At 43.5% G+C, this 18,314-nt stretch overlaps 1 protein-coding gene across 2 annotated transcripts in view; it reads right to left on the bottom strand.

Moving 5' to 3' along the window:
- Window positions 1-333: 333 nt before the first annotated feature.
- Window positions 334-18,314, bottom strand: part of MYL3 (myosin light chain 3) — a gene marked incomplete at both ends in the record, with an annotated part of 38,811 nt that continues 20,830 nt past the window's right edge. The window contains 6 exons of one of the 2 annotated variants that reach the window (XM_082499428.1): window positions 334-417; window positions 3,910-3,945; window positions 5,445-5,522; window positions 7,478-7,651; window positions 8,760-8,909; window positions 13,957-13,984. In XM_082499428.1, the coding sequence (XP_082355554.1) occupies window positions 3,917-3,945; window positions 5,445-5,522; window positions 7,478-7,651; window positions 8,760-8,909; window positions 13,957-13,984 (459 nt within the window). Of the gene's footprint in view, window positions 418-3,909; window positions 3,946-5,322; window positions 5,523-7,477; window positions 7,652-8,759; window positions 8,910-13,956; window positions 13,985-18,314 lie in introns of those variants that run through there. The other variant, XM_082499427.1, reaches the window with a different exon arrangement.

Below are 18,314 nucleotides of genomic sequence, written 5' to 3'. Positions count from 1 at the left end.
AAGAGAGGAGGGAAGGATAAAGCTAAATGACAAATACACTTTTTGATTGATTTAGTCATGAAAAAATTACTCCTGTTTTCTCCCCTATCCCTTAAAAATTTTGTATTGCTGTTTACACTCTGTATCAGAAAAAAAAAAAAAAAAAAAAAAAAAGACAAGACAATGCCCAGGTATTCATAGTTCAGATTCCAGTTTCTTCAGTTTTCTGGTGTATTAAATCTCCACAGAGGCCACCCTATTCCCATGAAGAAACAAAACAAAACAAAACAAACAAACAAAAAAAACATTTATCCAAATAACTTTTGGGACAGCACATTTTGTAGCTCTGTAATGGGAATCTGGGCTGAAAAATGAGAAGACATTCCATTACATCGAAATCCAAGGCCAGCATCCGGGGTTCTCGGCGCCTATCTTGTCCTAAAAATAAAGATATTTTTAAGCATTAGAGGAAGAAAGAAGAAGCAAACAATGCCACCAGGAATCAGCCTCAATCGTCCTCATGCAACTGTATGCAGCTTATTGGCAGCGCGGCCTGCAGCTGAGTGTCTCTTCGTTGTGTAGATGACAACTGACATCAAAGAGCAACCGCACAACATGACAAAATAGCCTTAGTTGGTCCCAACCCCACAATCTTACACTCAACGCGTAAATGATGAACAAAACACGGGAAGCAGGCACGGGAGGCAATATAGCCATGTCAGACATGAAGCTAGGTTACTCAGCTTTCCAGAAAAACAGTCCAGATCCTGGACCGCTAAGCAGTTTCTCCTACTTCTGTTACGCCTCTATATGTAGTCAGTCTCCTATCAGCAACATTTGAGCACAGGATTTTCTCTTAGCTAAAGTCTAGATTTCAGGCTGGATTCGGTTCCTGAACCGTAGGCATCTGATGCAATTTGGGAGACCCAAGGCATTCAGAACATTCCCATACAGCTGGCAAATATGACGTAATGTTCGTGGGAGATTTGTCCTTCTCAACGTCGGCAGATGGACTCACTTCATCTATGTCCCCTCTCCGGAAGGGATGAATCACTCTACATGCTCCATCTAACGACCTTCTTTAGGTCTGGAAATAGAGATAGCCTGCTTTCATGTAGATGCCTACTTGTAGGCATATTAATCTGATGGGAACCGAGGAAAATTACGTCAGCCAACCAAATACTGATGGCATATTCTAGGATTTCAGCTCACATGAGTTCAAGCCGCGGGGCTCAATCTGCTTCCCCACACCTCAGCACCTAGAACCACTTGAGATGTCCTAGAGTGCCCTGCCTGGCTGCCAACTGCCAGAAAGCACCAGTCTGCCATGGGCTCTGTGTCCCATCTGTGAGGCCATGGACGTATGAGACACCTGGAACATTTCAAACAACACCATGTACCCACATGTGGGACACCGAATTGAGCCTCTGCGTACACAGTACGGACTGTCCCTCCAGCTGTACTGCTCTACTACTTGAGCTTATATGTTTTAATAGGGTGGGTTTGTATCGCAAGGTTTGTGTTAGAGAAGTAGGTATCTGAACAACTTTGACAACATCCAACTCACTCCCAAAGATGTTCTTTCCTGGCATTTTGTGCTGTTTGATCAGCTCCCGTGAATGGATATGCACCCAAGAGATAGGCCAGCAGCTAAGGTTGACTGTTCATCGCACATCCAGTCACATGGCAAGGGGACACTTGCGTGCATTGCCTTCACAGGGAGTCCGTATAGTCCACTGCACATATCGCACAGCCCTGCAGTGGTCATTGGACCACCAGTAGGGTATAGGGCTTTCTGGCTATGTAAGAAAACTTAATGGGCACTGCTGCCCATGTCTTTCCCACTGAATAGTGCAAGGAGTAGATGTGTAACCAGTCTGGGAGTGTTTTGTACAGCAATGTCTACTGTGAAGGAAGACTAGCTGGATATAATGCTGCAGAACACTTGACCGGGGGGTGGGGGCTGAAAAAAGCAGTGGAAGAGTCACTAATTGAAGATGTAATTGATTACTCTGTGTTATAAATAGTACGTAGCACCTGGGGACAAGGCAGTGGAGAGGCTTGATGTAAGAAAAGTCAATACAGAGTAGTCACAACAACTATGCTCCGAAAATAAAAAGGAAAGACACAGTTCAGTTCTTATATTGGGAGACAGCTCTAGCTTTCCTCTAGCACACGGGAATGGCCGAGAAACATGAGCCACTACTTTGTTTTTGGACTCAGATCCAGATTCCCACTGAGTTCAAATCCAGTGTTTTGGGCTTTGTTTGTTATATGCTCCATGGCAAAGGGCCATCACCCTTTCAAGGATAAAGACTACATTTGTCTTTCCCTAAACATGCCAACAGCAACACAGCAGGGAGTGGAAGATGCCACCCCTGAATGACGCCCATCATGGCTCATTGGCAAATCAGTGGCGCATTGGTTGTCCGTGAGTCAGGAGCTCTCAGCTCCCTTTCCAAACCCATCATAAGCAAAGACATTCTTGCTGGCCCCTGTGCTGCAGCTCCCAGCCCCGTGACAGCTTTAGACCTTACCACCGCTCACTTGTCTTCTTCGCTGGCTGACGTTGTTTTAGGTGACTAGAAAGACTTTTGGCATCGGAATGGGAATTTCCCATGGTGGTGGGTTTAGGATAGGATTAAGGATTGAAAACATCTCTAAACATCAAGTAAGGATCACTCCAGCTGTGGGATTACCCGCTATGGCTGTGGGCCAGTCCAGATCTTTGGAATGGAAAATGGGAACCAGTGTTGGAAAACTGAGTGTATGTTCAGAGAAGATAAATGCCTTCAAGAAAGCAAACTGGACCATACTAAGAAAAGAAACCCAGTCATCTTTTTTAGCCAGTTTACATTTTGTTCAATTATGTCTTGGAACAAAAGTCCCAAAAACCTGGATGTGACTCCTTCTTAACTCCCTCCCTGGGGTGCCAGTGAACATAATTGAAAGTCACCACACAACAGACAGATCTCAGTGGGCTGGGGTAATGTTAGCTCCAAAAGCAAAACAGAGCCAGGCCTGGTCAGGACAATGTAGAAAAATAAACCAAAGCAGGAGAAAAAAAATTACAAAAAACCCAAAACAAACAAAACCAAAACCAACCAGAACAAATCAGAAAGGAGCAACAGCTTTTCCCAGTTTATCAGATAGTTTGCAGAATAGATGGAATTGGTTAACTCTCAGGTCAAACCTTCCCCAAGAGCTGAACAGAGATAAATAATGGTGAACGCCAGCTGAAAACAGTGGGCACCTTTTCCAGGAATACAAAAATAAATGATGACCAGGAAATACTGGAAATAAAGATCAGCTCATTTGCAATGGTGAGACAAAGATACCCTTAATGGTACTGTGGTTTGGAGAACACTACAGAATAAAGCCAGAAGATGTGCTGGACAAAGCTCGTGTCTTTTCCTGGAAAACCAACCCATTGGCCAGGAGATGTTGGGAGCCAGATTTATGGAAAGCCAATAATTATCCTCCTAGTGTAGGTTCAGCAGCAAAAGTATGCATTATTCCTTCTTATCTACTTTTCCTTGTATTTTTTGCCCACTCTTTCTCTAGTCAGCTCAATTCTATCTCCTTGCCATCCTAGGAGCAGTCTGGGAGCAGGGCCTTGTAAGTGGACATGAAAAATACGTATCCTGTGAAGTTTCCAGTCAATCACAAAGGAATGAATAATTATTCTTTGGAAATCTATTCCTTTTAGGATATATTATGTTGGACTTCTAAAATAAAGGCATCCAGATTTACCAGACAATTGCAAAAAAGTCTTCTGAAGATAACATTTTACGCGTTCGTGTCCTGCTTCCTTGTACAGCATGCTGAAAATATTCACTCTCTTTGATTACTCACTTACATGTTCTTCAAGCCTATATCAGATGCCAAACCAAACTAATAGGACGTGCAAGGAGGACAGAAGAGACTCACCTGGCGTTCAGTTAGCCATGATATGTTTCACAAAAGCTGGAAACAAGAGAAAGAGAAGGGTCATTTATCAATTGCCTTTCATTGAACTCTGTAATGGTTCTGGGTATCTCAGCTTGGTCGTTATTTAAATTAACTCTTCTTGTTTCCTCTGACGCGAGAAAGACCACAACACTTTGTAAATAAGGTTCCAGATACCAGACGCTAAATGCTCTGTAAGTCCTTAAGATGATACATAGTGTGGCATAGCCAGCAGTCAAGGTGGCCAGTGGAAACGAACACAGAGATCAGTCAATCCACAGCTTGCTTAATCCCTTACCCCTGGCTGCCATATGGAACTGGCTTTCCAAAGTACACAGCCATGAGAAACTCTAGGTTCTAATTTTGAAAAGCTTTCAAGACTTCAGCACGTTGTACTTAGTCAGGGGGCACTGAAGGTACCTCTGGAGTGAACCTCCAGAATCCACAGAAGGTCACCAAGTCAGGTACCATGGTTATATCTCTCTAGTGAACTCAGGTTTACAATCAAGCAAGGTATTTAAAAGTTAAATTAAGCTTTCGTTTCAAAAAAGTTTGATTTCCATTTTTCTCTGTTTAAAAAAACATTCATTATATATAATTTTGAAATTCACAAGGAAAAGGAAAAATACGTTTTGTAGTAAGGAAATATTTTTTCCTTCCCAATAATCCCCCCATGCTATGAATGTCTCTGAATTCAGCATAAGTTCATGAGACATTTGGGTTGGCTAAATCTACAGATTTCTACCAATAAACTACTTGTAAGAAATGTTTCCCTGAGCTCAGATCACTGGTATTCAAAACAGAAGGAGACCACCAACCCAAATATTCATAAGAGGCTCAGTGAATATGACAGACCAGCTAAATCACCAGGGTGACACAATGGTCAGTCACCAGTTAACCTTAAGAAGGACTCAGCTGTGTACAAAAGCGTGTGTTCATGATCCCAACTAGAATATTTTGGTTTTCTTGAAGAGCCCGAAGCATGTAGGCTTTCAAGATGCAGGACAGAACCATGGTCCAAGTACTCATGACCAAATCCTTTTATTCGGGCTTTCTACAATAGCAATGAAATAAAATAGAAGGTCTTTGGAATGTCTTGTAGGATTCTTAGGAGGCCAAAGAGGATACCAAGGATAACAATTTTTTGCTGAGATTTTGAAGGAAGGTTTAGTGATTTACTGTAAGGAAGTCTCAAAAGGAATGCATATCTCTTTTTGAAAGGACAAAGAACTGTGGGAGAAGGTAGAAAAAATAATGCAAATTTTTTTTTTTAAAACACAGAGTAAGAATATACAGCCCCACCTCCTAAAAGGGCTATGGCCATTTATCTTTGGAAAATACAGGTAACCTTCAACAGATAGAGTATATCAGATGAGTTATAGGATGTGAATTGGTCTAAAATTTGTAAAAGCACACGTGCTGCTCCAGATCTTCCACAGATTTAAACATTCGTGGGGCAATTGCAACAAAGCCTTCAAGCATGTGAGCACTGCTCAGCCTGGAGCGGTCATACCTACCTTCATAGTTGATACAGCCATTGGCATCTTCCTGACCAGCCATTAGCTTATCAACTTCCTCTTCAGTCAACCTCTCACCTGGGTGGAAAGCAAAATGCCTGTTCAGTACCTGGGCCCTTTTTGAAGAATTTACAAAGCACTGTTCAAAGAACCAAAGAATACAAAAGAGAATGAGAGAGAAGAGGAGGAGATTTGCTCTTGAGTTTCATTTGTGGTGCTGACTGCTCGGAAAGCTACTTTTGTACTTGCAAACTGAGAACTGAGAAAACCAGAAAGACAGAATAAATATGGAAACCCACATGATATCATGTTCACATACTCATTCTTCTAAGAATAAGCTTTTTCTAAGTGCCAAATCTTGAAGGCTTTAGTCACTTTTTAACCAAGCCCTCATTTAGCAGACTCTTGCTAGAGTCACCATCTAGTTTGACTCTGAGTTTGAGTTTCAGGAAGATTCCAAGGTCAAACTTAGGATCTCTGATTTGGATCAGCAATCCATCCCATTTAATTTAATTATCTAATTATTAGGTGCCTATTTGCCTGCAAGACTTCATTTTGGTTAAGCAGAGATCAACCCAATCCATCCCCTTATTCTAATATTAGGCACTGATTTTAGGATGAGATCAAATGAGTTCCAGAAAAGTAAATGAGAAATTTGAGGGTGATTTCAGCTGAAGTCATAGAAATGAAAATAAAATAAAGTAAAAGGCATTGGGGTGCCCTGCTACTCATGTTGTTCCACTTTTCCATCACTGAGTTCTGGCACACAGGAACAAGTCCCCAGCTGATGTGAACCTGTGAAAATTCAACTGAGTTTTTGAAAACTGAACAGAAAAGCGTGCTAATTTGCAGAATATTTGGCTGTGCCTGGGATTTGGCCAGTATTTACAGATGCTGCATTAAACAGAACTGTTAAGTCTCGAGATTGAAATATTTCCTATCGGTGCTTGAAAATCAGACATTGCCACGTTGTTCTGGGTTATTAGAAATAGAAGGGTAAGTACAAAAGTATTTCTTGTAGTACTGTGAAACTCAGAAAACTGCTCAGAGTGCTTTCTTTGTCCCAGGTAAGGTTAGATAGGGCATCAATCCCGACCCTGGGGCAGTTATTTTGTCATCACTGAATTTGGTCCCCAAACTGATCCGATAGCACCAGTGATAAAAAGGAAAAAAAGCATTGCTTTCTTTTCTTATTCCCTGTGTCATTAACAGAGGTGGATGTGTCATTGAATGAAAACCCCTGGGCATAAAAGGCTTGGCTTTTTGGATTGATATCCCAGGTCAAAACCCATCATTGGAATCCTTTGGTCTAAATAAAATGTTTTTTGTAAAGGCTCTTTTTTTTTTTTTTTTTTAAATAGTGGACAAACGCTAGTAAAAAAGGCTCATCTTGAGAAATGCTTACTGGATTCAGATGTCAACACGTCAGTGCCTTCTAATCCAAATTGGAAACCTGTCATTAAATTACAGTCAAATTCTCTGTCCTGCACTCATTCTGTTGCCATCACTCTCTGTGAAAAGCTGAGCTTCTGAAGTAAAAATTTGAGAGGACGGAGAAGTATTGATCCCTACTTTAAAAGCAGGAGCTTTCGATTTCAGAGACATTTCTGTTAAATAGACGACTGAGAAAAAAAGAAGTGCTTCATCTTAAAACATTTCTAGAAGGTGCAGAAAAATTGAGATAAATATTGAAGCAATAGATGGGGTTTCCTATGTCTGGCTAAGTTTATAGTGATAAAAATATTTATTGGAGAAATAAAACATTAGGACAGGAAGGAAGGAAGGAAGGAAGGAAGGAAGGAAGGAAGGAAGGAAGGAAGGAAGGAAAGAGGACGAAAAGACAAATATTTGAGCTGCAGGTCAGCGATTTTTAGCTTCATTATTAAAGAACTTTTTTTGGTCTTTATAACTGAGGACAATGAGACGGTCGAAGTCTTGCTTGGTCATTTTCTCCATAACAGTTACCCAGAATGACACAAGCTGTGTGGGAAAGACCTGAGTGATGAAACTACATGAGGAAAGGTTCACCTTACCCAGCGTAGCCAAAACGTGGCGGAGTTCAGCCCCCATCACCGTTCCATTTCCCTCCTTGTCAAACACACGCAGACCCTCCACAAAGTCCTCGTAGGTGCCAGTGTCTTTCGTCTTCGCGATATGCTGGAGCATGGGCAGGAAGGTCTCAAAGTCGATCATCTTGGAGTTCATGTCTACAAAGACAAGGATGGAAATGAAAGGTTTTGGTGGATTCTGGGAGAGTTGAGGATCAATCATGGGGCATCCACCATGGGTAGGTGGTGAGGGTAGAAGAACTGTAGCAATAAATGCCAGCTAAAGGACAGAAAAGAGCATAGAAATATTGTAAGTAGAGATGGAAGAGTGGATAGAGTGAGAAAGGTCTGATGAAGAGAGATAGATAGATATGTCCTAGTATCTGACATATGCAAACATCAAGGAAAGAAAATACTGTTAGACTCCCAAGACTGTTTTATGCAACATAAAAGTGTGAAACTAAGCAGAAGACAGTAGGGGAAGCTCATTGCCAATATGAAATCAGCTTTGCTTTGCAGCCCTATAACACAGAGATGTTTACAAACCACACTGGGAGAGGAGCTTCAGATCAAATAGGCAGGACCAGGGCTGTGTATCCCGTTTTCCTGATTCTTTGCCTTTCAAGAGCATCAGAGGGCATTTTGTTCCCATATGACTGCTTGTCCCACCTGCCACTGCATCATTGCCGACACACCATAGTTGTTGAATGCGATCCTAATTGTCAGTTCCACCTCAGTGGAAGGAAAAGACAGAGAAATAGTCTAGAAAACGCCTGAATGTAGATATAGTCTGGGAGAGATTTCCTTTGTTCTGAAGAGATACCCAGCGTATGGTGAATGTTGAAAGGAGATATTGTTGCAATCATGACAGACCCTCTAATATATACTTTTGCAGGACAAACTATCTCCTCACACTCAGTCTACGCCTTTGTTTCTTTGGATGTCTTCAGAATGTCGGCATTTTTAGTAAACACAAGTGAACGCCTGCTCATCAAAGCAATTTTAAAAGGCCAAAACTTGTCATTGTAAAACACATTGACGCACAGGGCCATTAAATTAAATCATTCTCCTAAATTTGAGGCAATTATATTGACTGCAAGATCACTTTCTTCCTCGTTTACTTTTCTGCTAGTGATTTGCTGAGGCTGTTTCATATGCTGTGTTATTTCACAATTAATCTTTCCATCAGAAAATGGAGACCTCATCTGCTTCTCGAATAATTCCTGGAGTGGTCTTTTTTGAAACAAACACAGAGGAGGACACCAACCTTCTGGTTTGGGTCTGCCAAGCACTTTCATGACCTCAGCCTGGGTTGGATTCTGCCCCAAAGCTCTCAAGACATCTCCGCATTGTGCGTATGTGATTTTCATCTCAGATTTAGGAGTCCGGTCGAAGAGTGAGAACGCTTCCTTAAATTCTGGAAGACAAAACGACAAGAAATGCATGCCATGCTCCCTCGGATAAAGTCAAAGCAAGCCGAGACCTTCCCCCTATCTAACTCTGCCTGACCCTTTTATTTTGCAGTTTGGGAACAAGCTTGATGAGCTTTGTTGTTGCTGTTATCTGCAATGTTTGTGTTCCTCCTCCCCTGCATTTTCCGGTTCAATCGGGGAATGGAATCGGAGAGGTCAAATGCTCTTCTCATGGTATTTCCGTCTCAGCTAACGTCAGGAAGTGCAGAAAACTATATGGAAATGGTTGGCCTTGAGAGCTTCTCAGCTCATCAGGAGCACTCAGGATGGCACAGAATTCAATTGCAGTTCTGCTCATTAGCTAACTGGATATTGTATTTGGCATTGTACACTTAGGGAGCACTGACACAGCTCACTGAGATAAAGGAGCACCTCTATTAGGGGGTAACAAGATAAGCCATGATAACCTACTGGAATGATCACACGACAAGCAGTCTCTTGGTGGGGGAGGGTGAAGGTGTACAGAAAACCTTATAAGTGATCAATTGTTGGATTTAACGGTGCCAAGGTGGGGATCTAGAAGAATCCTCTGATTTTTCTTGTTTCTAGCACTCAGTCCAATCACACCTGGAGAAATCAGGTTTGGTATGCCATCAGATACCTATGCCAGGCCAGTTCTCATGTGTGGGGATGCACTTATTCCCACCACTGTTTTCACATCTGCCTGCTTTCCCCCCGGTGCCCATGCAGAGCCCTTCCCCTTGCAGGACAGCCAGCTCCCCCCCACTACATGCCTGTAAACATATCCCCATGTCTTCTCTACCTCTGGCCAAAGAGTGAGTCCCTTTGAGCAGCAATACCTTGACACGAGCATTCCCATGGGAAAGGGTCCCTGTTCCATCATTAATTAATGGGGTCAGTGAAGGATCCCAGAGAAGACTTCCCCAGACACACCAGTTACTCAGGTTTGGCTCTCTCTGTTGGGGTTGCAGACACATTGCAGAGACAGAGGAGCATCTCAAGGCACAAGTGCCAGTGATAGGCTGTTATCCTTTGATGAACACACTGTATAGTGCACGGTCTACACATGATCATAAATATCCCTTTGGCTGTAAAGCTATGGATCCCCCGGAATCTGCCCCTTGCCCTGCTGCTACTCTTCTGTATAGGTTTCCCTCCTACTCTCCAAACACAGTAAGGCTGTCTTTTCTTTCCTTACATCCCAGCTCATTCAAACATTGAGCCATGTACTCTGCATGCCAGACTTTCTCCATCTTTCCCTTCTCAATTCCTCCTTATTATTCCCCCTCCCTCTTTTTTCTTCCTTCTCCTTCGCTTATTTGCCTCTCTTCTTCCTTCTTCCAGTGTTGCTAGGTTTGCCTCTCCTCCTTTCTCCCTCCCTTTTCATTTTTGTCATCCCACTCATATCTTACTCCTTTCCTTCCTCATCCAACACTTCCAAACAGTGTTGCATTTTCTCATTTTGGACTAATTAATGTTCCCCTTGTTTTCTTCTCTTTCTCCTCTTCTCCTTTCTTCTCTTCTCCTCTTTTCTCTCTCTTTTTTTCTCACCGTGCCTCTCTCGCCTGGATCTTTGCCTCCTCTATCACTGGCCGGAGCCTGAATCCCATTGGCAGCCCTCGCTCCAGCAGAGGGCAATAGTGGATTTTCACGGGTTCCTTGCTGACAGCGGAAGGGGGTCAGAACCCCACTCCCAGCTCTGTCCTTTCCTGGGGGTCTCAGCACCTGAGGTGCATGAGAATTACACCTACCTCCCTGAGCTACTCACCCGCCTGCCTCTTACCCGCTCCCTGAGACCAATTCCCTGAGCACCCATGGCACCACCTCCTAAAAAGGTTCACGATTCATCATAGTTACTGACAGCTCACATTTATTTCTCTTTTTTTTTTTTTTAATTTAAAACCAGATGTAACTGCCTCTCACCAGAGCATTGGCCTGTGGGTTTGGAAACCCCATTTTGTCAATATACAGAAGCAGCCTTTTTCTTTTTTTTTCTTTTTTTTTTTTTGCTGGTTTAATGCAAGTTCCCATCAAAGCAACGAAACCAGCATGGCTATGTCCTCCTTCATCCTCCTGCTAGCCATTAAACCACTGGCAGGAGCAGCGTGTATTTTCATACGCCTAATTGCTACCTATCTTCTCATCTTGAATAGCTCATATTCTCTTTTCAGCAATTTAGGGGAGTGAAGAGGCCAGGAATCCAGTTTCATAAATACACATTGCCACAACCAATGAATTTCACTAGCAGTTGAGGCAGGAGGACATGTAAAGATGGGTGTGTTACACGTGGCTTCACCCACAGACCATTCTTCTCCTTTGGAGAGTAATATTTTGGGAGGCTAACATAATAACGAATCCTTGCAGGGAAGTAAGTCTCATGCAACAAAGTCTTTTCCCGAGCAAGAGGTTCAGAGTATCCTAGAAGATAGGGCTGGAAAAGACCTTGAGATGCTGTGTTGTCTGTTTGTCCTCCACCACCTCAATTCAGAATCAGTTGCCAGAAAGCCAGTTGGGGTCAGTGGTGGTAGACTGGTGGCCAGTAATGTCTAACGCATATGATGAACTTCCTATTGATCTAGTTTCAGCTGACAAATAGGGAAGGATCTAGTTTCACTGAGACACCTAGGTCCTCATCTGGTCAGCAGAGAGAGAGAGAGGTGAGGTCTATTTTTAAACAAACACATATAAAGGTGTGACAGGGGACCTTGACCTCCTGATGACTTCATGAAAGAGGAAATTTGACAAAATTAACAGTGCAGCACAGAGGTGAAAACGAACCCAGAACAAAACAAGTGCAACTGAAACCCAGAAGAAATGGAGAGCTGGCAATCTTGGAAGCTTGAGAGAGTGAGGACAGAATGGGAAGGAGAAAACAAATTAATCTAGAGCTCCTGTGAGTCCCAACTCTCAAGTCATGCCAACAGCCAGTATAACAGCTATAAATCATGGCAAGTGGTGCTTCTTTCCTAACCTGTGTTTTTAACACAAAATAAAACAGTCTCAAGCACTGGAATACTGATTGTCCACTTTCTTAAATGGGTGGCACATTACTTGGAAAGGTTATGACATGTGCAAACAAGTATAGTGGACAGCGTAGGCCAGTGAAAATCCAGGGACAACTGTGGGCCATGCTGCAGATATAATTCTACAATCTGAAGCATCTAAGCTCTGCCTAGGAGTAAATATCTATCTAGCAGCTATCAATCTGTCTGCCTACTCATCTATAAACCTAAGAACCTTCTAAAGGTCAGGTGCAGGAGGGGGGGAAAAAAAAAAAAAAGAAGAAAAAGAAGAACCAGAAAAGGCCAGGAGGAAAGGAATTGAGGAGCTGACTGATGAGCAGTGATCAGTCCCCAGGTGATGCTCAGGCCATTAGGGACCTCTTCCAGCAACTCATGGCAGAACCTAAGAATCAACCGTGGGATTAACCTTGGGTGGGTTTAGTGTTTCTCGCCAGTGCTAGCGCACAGTACAACTCTGTTGTGTTGTTGTAGCTGACATGGAGGTCTCATAGCCTTTCTCACACTGGTGACGTTATCTGCTTCCTGCCCCCTGGCTTTGCCTTTAATATTTCAAGGACTTCCTATTTCACAAGTCCTGGACTCCCAGCTTCTCTCTGCGTATGCAGTGAATACAGCTAGACCAGAAGGCAGCTGTAAGAAGAAAAGAAGAAGAGAAAGAAGATGCAACTTTTTGTTTGTAGAGATGGACTACATCTGCTTTAGACCTGCTACATTTTATGGCAGCCCTGGGGTTGCTCCAAATTTGCCCTTTCCTAGTCATTCAAATGGGCTGATGGCCAGACAAGCATCCTGTTATTTTCTGAATAGGCCTTTTCTTTTCCCATTCTTGTATATAGTCTCTAGAGCTAGTTCACCTTGGGGAGAGAGAAAACAAGGCATAGAAACTAGGTGGTTCCTGTCCAATTCCCAAAACATTAGCTGTTGAGAGATCCAGATGGTGTGTGCTGCTGGAATAGTTCACAGGTTTTTGGCTCAGAATTGTGGCTCTCTTGCACTTGTCCCATGACTTTGGGAATGAATAAGGGGCGAGTTCCCAGAAATTAACAGTTGCCTCCAATCATGAGTTACTTTTAACCTGTTGTTAGAAAATAGAAACTAAAGCCATTAAGGGGAGGCTTGAAAATCCCAAGGTAATGTTGGAAGTCCATGACAAAGCCTCAGTCTCTAAGATACTATGGCATTTGGTTCCAGTTCCAAAAATCCTTCTTTCTCTGTCTCTTCTCTCTGAATCAGTCTGACCGGATACCCTGTGATTTTTTTTTTTTTTTCATCTGTTCTAGTTAACCAGTTTTCTGATACCATCTTTCATAGGCTCTACCAAGTTCTGCCAAGTGTTTAAAGACCAAAGCAAAATTCTGCCAGATGTTTGACTGCATCTATCAATTATCTCTTAAAGTAAAAAGCAGGCTGGTAGCTGGGGAAAAAGGGGGCAGCTGCAGTGGTAGTCTTCCCAGGACTTCGTGCATGAGGTTTCAGCATCAGTTTCTTGGGCCAAGACAAGGGGTTCAAAAACTAATGCTGATGTTTTGCTTTGAAAGAAAAGAAAAATGCCATCTCTGGCATTATTTGCTGGTTTCCATAACACATTTAATTCTGATTGAATACAGGGAAAAGTTCTCAAATGCAGAGCTCTGAGACTTTCTCTTGAAAAGATTGATATTTTGTCAGTTGTTTTCTTAAAGAAAGAGCATATATTTGGACCGAAGTTTTAAGGGGGTTAGGTTTTTCCTTTTTTGGTTTTGCCTCATTGGCAAACGAGGCTGATGTTTTCTTTAATGAAAAAGTACCTAATCTGCATGGTGCATGACTTTCCTCCTTTTCCCTTGACAAACTCAAGAGAGGACCTGGAGGAGGGACGAAGCAGGAGCAAAGCCATGACTTAAAAACACAGGAGTCAACTCCCTTCTCAAGGGAGCTCCAATACCACACCCGTGTCCACCCCAGCACTTGCCAGCACCTCCCAGTGGCGGTCTTTACTGTGCACAGAAGAGAAACACATCTTCCTCACCTTCAATCTGATCAGGAGTGAATTCAACCTGGAAGAAACAAAGAATAAAAGCCAGATAAAAACAGAAAATTGAATCAAATGAGGAGAGCACTGGGTTAGTCTCTTTGTTATGGTTCTGGGTGCTTGTGAGGTCCATGAAAAATAGTGACTCATAAATCCAAGAAAATAATTTTATAGAGCTGGTAGATTCTTCTTCTTTCCTCCTCCACCTTCCCTATCCACCAGCCCCAACTTTAGGACATCTGCCCCCACCACGAGGCTGCAGATTCCCTTTGTCCTTTCTTCTGCTGCTCCTGTGTTCCTGCTGTAGTCTCCTTCCCCTATCCCAAGTGACTCCCCACCGTTGATGCCCTCTGCAGAGATGATTATGGTAGCACCGTGGTAAATCCCGGGCTGCTTCACTGAAAGAGTTTTGTCTGTAGACAGGTGGGGATCTGCTATCCATAGCCTTTTCCAGCAGAAGAACTAGAGGGTATCAAGTGAATCAGGCTCAAAGGAAAGCAGGGGAAGTTGTTCTTTGCTCTTACAGCTGAATTGTGGGAAGTTGGTCATGACATACTGTGGTTGTTCACAGCCTACATGTGTGTATAGTATCACAAGACCACTTCCTGGAAAAGAAATCCATTCCTGTACATTACAAAATGTGCAGAAATACTTAGCTTGGGAAGTCTCTGATTGATGTTTAGGACAGTGTTTTGGAGTTTTTCTCTGTTCTTTTACCTTTTTGTAAAGCATCCTCTAATAACCACTGCTCTCCTATATTGGACGACTCTCTGAACCTTGCTTTGACTCTCCCATCTGCTCCTGTTCTCTCATCATTTCACATTTCCTCCTGTTTCTGAAGTTTTAGAGTTTTCCCACTCCCTAGTTTTACACAGCACTGCCCTCTTGCAGCTCTGGACTCCAGAAAAAATGCTCCAAAATGCCAACAGGCTGCTGCTGAACTCAAACGCCAAAGAATGAAACACAGTGTCAGAACACAAGGTCCAAGCTTCTGAAAGAACAGGCGCATGTCAGCAATGTGAATTTACAGCAGAATTTACATCTGCCCCTCGGGGAAAACCAGCAGAGTGGGTGTCTCTGCTGATAAGGGCATTCCTGCAGTGCAGGAAGATTGGCGGATGGCCCTTATGATGAATAGACAAAGAGAAACCATATTTTAGTATGCATGAGCATGCAAATGCATACATGCAAAGCATACGCTAGGGACAGACCTAGTGCTACATGAATACACACCCTTGGGAGCGTTCCTCCATGGACATATTATGACGCTTCTCCCCTCCCTAATGTATATACAACTCCACATATTTTGGTATGGTTTTCCTCACGAAGCTGACCACCTCACATTGCTTAGCATCACCTTTTGTCCCTTGGCAGCAAAGCAGCCAAGTGGAACAAAAGCATAGTGAGAACCTCAAATACAAAATCCCTCTTTCCTTGTTTCAAGGTGAAATGCAACATGACGCATCCTTTCATCATCTACTTGGGATTTTTGTAATATTAAAGGGTGGAGCTGTTGTAACTCCTCAGCTGTCCAGCCAGGATGGCTGTGAGATGGCAGAGCATGACAAAACCAACCTCTCTGGTGGTGTTTTCTCTTCTACACCACCCCGAGGTCCTGTAGTTACTTGCCATTTAATAATTGGTCTGACTGGGAGTGGGGGAGACTCAGGAGGAGGATAAGACTTATCTTTGACCCACTCATTAGTGTTTAAAGCACCCCAAATATTATCATCCCAGTCTTCAAGAGACATAATTAATTTTCTAATTTGAGTTATGTCAGGGGAGTTTGGTGCTTGCAGTAGCATCATTTCAATGCATACTCCAAGTTTTTGGTGTTTTCGTGTGTCCTGCCGACTACGCCAATTTCTTGCAGATGGAAGTATTTGAAACAGTCATGATTAAGCAGCGATTCAAAATCTCTATCCTTATCTGAACTAACTCATTCAGGGGATTACCACTCTGTTCGCAATTCTTAGTCATGATTTACCTTGAATGAAATCCAATTAATAAAATAGTTACCTAAGTGTCAGCCAGGAGGCTGTATAGAAGGAAGATTTTTATTTAAAGAACGCAAGAAAGGATGCCCTGAAAGAATCGCAATGCTCTTCCCTTTCCTAACACATGGAGCGGTCCAAACACATCTTTGTCATGGAGATTATAATTATCTAGATTGGGTCCTATCCCAAATCCGTATACCTTAGTTCAGTTAGAAATAAATACCCATCGGGGGGACACATTTATACAGGTGCATTGTCAGCAGCAGCATTATGCCCAGCGTGTCTAATTATATCAAGCTTTGAGAACTCGACTGAAGCTAATTGCATACTAAGTTTATTCAGACATCAACAACCAGTGTGGGCGAAACAAGGCCAGAGGTGCTGGCAACTCGTATTTAAATCACTACGATGGCTTGCTCTTGGGGAAGAGTTCATCTCAGCTATGCTTAGATGTAGACATCCAAATGTATCAGTGACCCCCATGTTTGCTCATACCAGCAGCAGGGAACAGGCACTTCTAGGGTGTGATTGACTTGGTTTAGGTCTACAGGTGAGGAGAAGATGAGTTATGCTCTCTTTTTCACTGAGTGGATCAATCAATTCTACAATGACGACAAAGAGAGTGTGGCTGACCAGCACAGATGTAGATGTCCTTTTCAGGTGAGTCCCACCAGAGAGCGTGAGCCAGCCCTTTGGTAGACTGAAGGCCAGGAGAAACTGCGCCAGGGAGAAAAAGGAGGACTGCAAATTTCCCACGGCTGGATCAAAGGGAAGGTTTGAGCTGAAGCGCTGAGTGTGCCTCACCTCTAATCATGGCCCCTACAAAAACACCACCCAGCGCTGGAGGACCATGCGTGACAGCTGGCAAGGCGGTTGCAGACGGTTTGACCAGACCTACCACCCAGGCATGGCTTCCTCTTGGGAGAGCTGAAGAGATGTGTGGGTGGTGGCTGCTGCTATTTTCTCCCCTCGCAGCACATACCACCACGGAGCTGTAAGGAAAGGCGAGTCATCATTTACTCAGCCACAAGGTGTCATTGAAGATGGATGGAACGAACTTTGGGCTATATTTAGATTGAAGGTGGATGTGGTTTTGTTTTGCCTCCCCTCTCCCTCTGAACAGTGTGGAGCACACAAGACCAATGCCACCTCTGCGTAGCAAGAGCAAGGGTGGAGCTGTCTGCGAGGACAGCAGGGTCACTGTCCCAGAGACCCCATGCAGGAGGGATCCAGAGGACAGGCTGTAAAAATGGGGTCAGGCTAACGCAAAAAGTGGGCAAATGAGTCCCAATGTGTTGCAGCCACAGACAGTGACCCATACCCATGCTCTGAGGCAGCTTTGCTTCTGCTGCTCTACTGCAACAAGCATCCAAGGGAGGGAAAGGCCCCAGCAATATCTCTGATGTCCAGGCCCACTCCTGCCCCCAGGCACCTCCACCACTGCCCACCAGCATCACCCTACACTTCAGAGTTCTGAGAAGTTCTCATCGCCCAAAGCTGGAGGCTGCAAAACCGAATCACAGGTTCAATGTGAATTTGCTTTCCCAGATATATGGCTTTACACCCTCCAGTTCCTTGGAAGTAGACTGGGATGATTTCCCTTGGGGTCTTGTTTGTTTGTTTTAAAGATACTGGCACTTCAGAAGAACTGAGTTTCCCCCGACATTTTTTCTGTTGGCAACTGAGGTTTTAAAGCACGGACATTCCTCTGGACATCAAGCATCCACAGCACCAAGGCTCCCAGTGATGGTATTTAGTACGAATCCATACGAGGGACAGAGCTGCTGACTGCTCATCTCTTTCCACTTGTGTCCTGCCCTGATGCATGGGCTGCGCTGCGTGTTCTTTGAAGGCACCAGACGTCAGAATTAAAATCTTTCCATAGCAAACAGGAAGTGTTATGCCAGCTTTCCTGCTGTTTTAGCAATCCTGGTTTTAGGGGATCATCACCTGGTCACCGGTGGCGTCAGCTGTAGCGCTAATGCCAATGTCCTCTTGGCCTAAACAATGGCATTAAGCGGATTTTGTCCCAGAGACACCAGGAGGGATGCACGCATCCCTTGGTGCTGTTAACGTCATTCACAGCTTCATATCTCAGGGAATTCTTTCATAAACCCATGGCATCGCAGTCAAGCACATAGCTCTGCGCATGATAAGTCAGACATAACTAAGTCTGAAATAAGTGCTATTAATAAAACCGTAGCTAACCAGCAGTCAAAAGGTTATCTGGGGGGAAGCATTTAGACAATGCAAGAAAGGAGCCCCTCCTGAAAAGAAACAATATTCTTCTTGTTTCATAGTATTCTGAGGAATCCTAATGCAAAGAGCAAGGTTTTCACTTTTAGCCATGGCAGGGCT

The sequence above is a fragment of the Vanellus vanellus genome (assembly GCF_965231255.1).
Source record: "Vanellus vanellus genome assembly, chromosome: 2".
Taxonomy (NCBI): Eukaryota; Metazoa; Chordata; class Aves; order Charadriiformes; family Charadriidae; genus Vanellus; species Vanellus vanellus.
The sequence above is the reverse complement of the archived record's forward strand: the minus strand, read 5'-3'. Positions and strand labels throughout refer to the sequence as shown.